Source organism: Jaculus jaculus, chromosome 4 (genome assembly GCF_020740685.1).
Source record: "Jaculus jaculus isolate mJacJac1 chromosome 4, mJacJac1.mat.Y.cur, whole genome shotgun sequence".
NCBI lineage: Eukaryota > Metazoa > Chordata > Mammalia > Rodentia > Dipodidae > Jaculus > Jaculus jaculus.
The window spans coordinates 43,379,441-43,381,639 of NC_059105.1; the positions used below are offsets into that span (position 1 = coordinate 43,379,441).

Genomic DNA, 2,199 nt, shown 5'->3' on the forward strand with positions numbered 1-2,199 from the left:
GCCATCTCAGTTCCAGTGTGGTCTCTTTATGTACTTTGACTGCAGCCTGTTGTACCTGCAGTAATAGGGTCTTACCTTTTAGCTCTGGCAGGTAATCCATGGCCACCAGCATATTTAAAAACAATGCATTATTACAAAGTATACAGCAAGAATGTAAGTGGTTCCACAGTAGGATATCATATGTTAATATGATTCATAATATTAATAAAACTAAAGAAGGGACTGGAGAGATGGCTTAGTGGTTAAGGTGCTTGCCTGCAAAGCCTAAGGACCCAGATTCAATTCCCTAGTACCCACGTAAGCCAAATGTACAAGGTGGCACATGGGTCTGGAGTTCTCTTGCAGTGGCTGGAGGCCTTGGCATGCCCATTCTGTCTATCTCTCTATCCTTCTCTTCTCTACCTCTCTCTCAAACAAACAAACAAACACATAAAATATAAAACTAAAGAGAAAAATCAGATTACTGCTTCTATAAATGCCTGCATCTGACAAAATTCAATACCCTTTTATGTTAAAATAAATATAAATTGAAGAATACTTCTATCCAAAAGGTAACTACTTCTTTAATAGGAAAATTACTGTAAGTAGGAAAAAGACAAAGATGATAACAAAATCTATCATTATTTCACACTGGAAACAAAGGTATTAGTCAATGTAACTATATCAAAACAGCACTTAGCCAAACAACTGAAAAAAATACAAAAACTTCTATCTATCTCTGCAGATAACATGACTATATGGAAAAAGTGGAAGAATTAATAAAAATAAGAATATAATTTGGTAAATAAATAGGATATAAAATTAATTTAAAAAGTCAAGACAGCTCTCCAAGCTTCACCATGCCACCCAAGGGCAACAAGAAGAAAAAAGAGTCCAGGAAGTCTGCTAAGAAAGACAAAGACCCAGTTTACAAGTCTGGGGGCAAGGCCAAAAAGAAGACGTGGTCCAAAGGCAAAGTTTGGGGCAAGCTCAACAACCTCGTCCTATTTGGCAAAGCTACTTACAACAAACTCTGTAAAGAAGTTCCCAATTATGAGCGTAATATTGCTGCTGTGGTCTCTGAGAGACTGAAGACCCGCGGTTCCCTGGCCAGGGCAGCCCTGCAGGAGCTCTTTAGTAAAGGACTTACCAAACTGATTTCAAATGAGCACAGAGCTCACATGATTTACACCAGAAATACCAAGGGTGGAGATGCCCACCCTGCTGGTGAAGATGCATGAACAGGTTCAACTCAACTGACTGTACATTTGGAAAAATAAAATTTTATTAAGTCAAAAAAAAGTCAATATGCCGGGCGTGGTGGCGCACGCCTTTAATCCCAGCACTTGGGAGGCAGAGGTAGGAGGATCGCTGTGAGTTCGAGGCCACCCTGAGACTTCATAGTGAATTCCAGGTCAGCCTGGGCTAGAGTGAGACCCTACCTCGAAAAACAAAAAAAAAAAAAAACAAAAAAAAAAGTCAATAGCCTCATATATACAAATAAAGACAGAAGAAATAATGGTTGGTATCTACCCACATTTATGTTTTTGTAATATGTTATATCAATGGGAAGAAAAATTCATGGTTGAATAGGACTAGATGGTTAAATAAGGAGATAGGAAGAACAATGTTGACATCTCTTTTTATTTTCCTTTCTATTAGTATATATTAATTGTACAAAGTACTAGGTTTCACTCTGGCATTTTCATACATGTATGTGATAAGCTTTAATTATATTCACCCTCACATACCCTCTCTTATGTTCCCTTCACAACTTTTAAAAAAATTTTATTTATTTCTTTATTTGAGAGAGGGAAAGAGGCAGACACACACAGGGGTGGGGGAGAAAGAGAGAGAGAATGGACACTCCAGGGCCTCCAGCCACTGCAAACGAACTCCATAGGCATGCACCACCTTGTGCATCTGGCTTTCATGGGTCCTGGGGAGTCAAACCAAGGTCCTTTGGCTTTGCAGTTAAGCACCTTAACCATCAAGCCATCTCTCCAGCCCCCCCCACACACACAGCTTTTAACTTTTCATTTTATCTAGTTTGAATTATTGACAGAAAATTCATGACAAAAATAGTTGATAATATGGAATAAGAAGAACTAATTGTGTCTTTTAAAGTTTATAGGTGGGTGATAGATGAGATAAGGGTGTAAGACATTAACATACAGATCCTGGGTGGTCTGAAGCCTCCCAATTCACCTCTTGCCACAT

The 2,199-nt window shown here is 38.7% G+C and overlaps 1 protein-coding gene across 1 annotated transcript; it reads left to right on the plus strand.

Moving 5' to 3' along the window:
* Nucleotides 1-839: 839 nt before the first annotated feature.
* Nucleotides 840-1,258, plus strand: LOC123460028 (40S ribosomal protein S25-like). The gene has a single exon (XM_045146746.1). It carries the CDS (start codon nucleotides 840-842, stop codon nucleotides 1,218-1,220), a length of 381 nt encoding a protein of 126 aa, XP_045002681.1. The 3' UTR covers nucleotides 1,221-1,258.
* The last annotated feature ends 941 nt before the right edge of the window (nucleotides 1,259-2,199 follow it).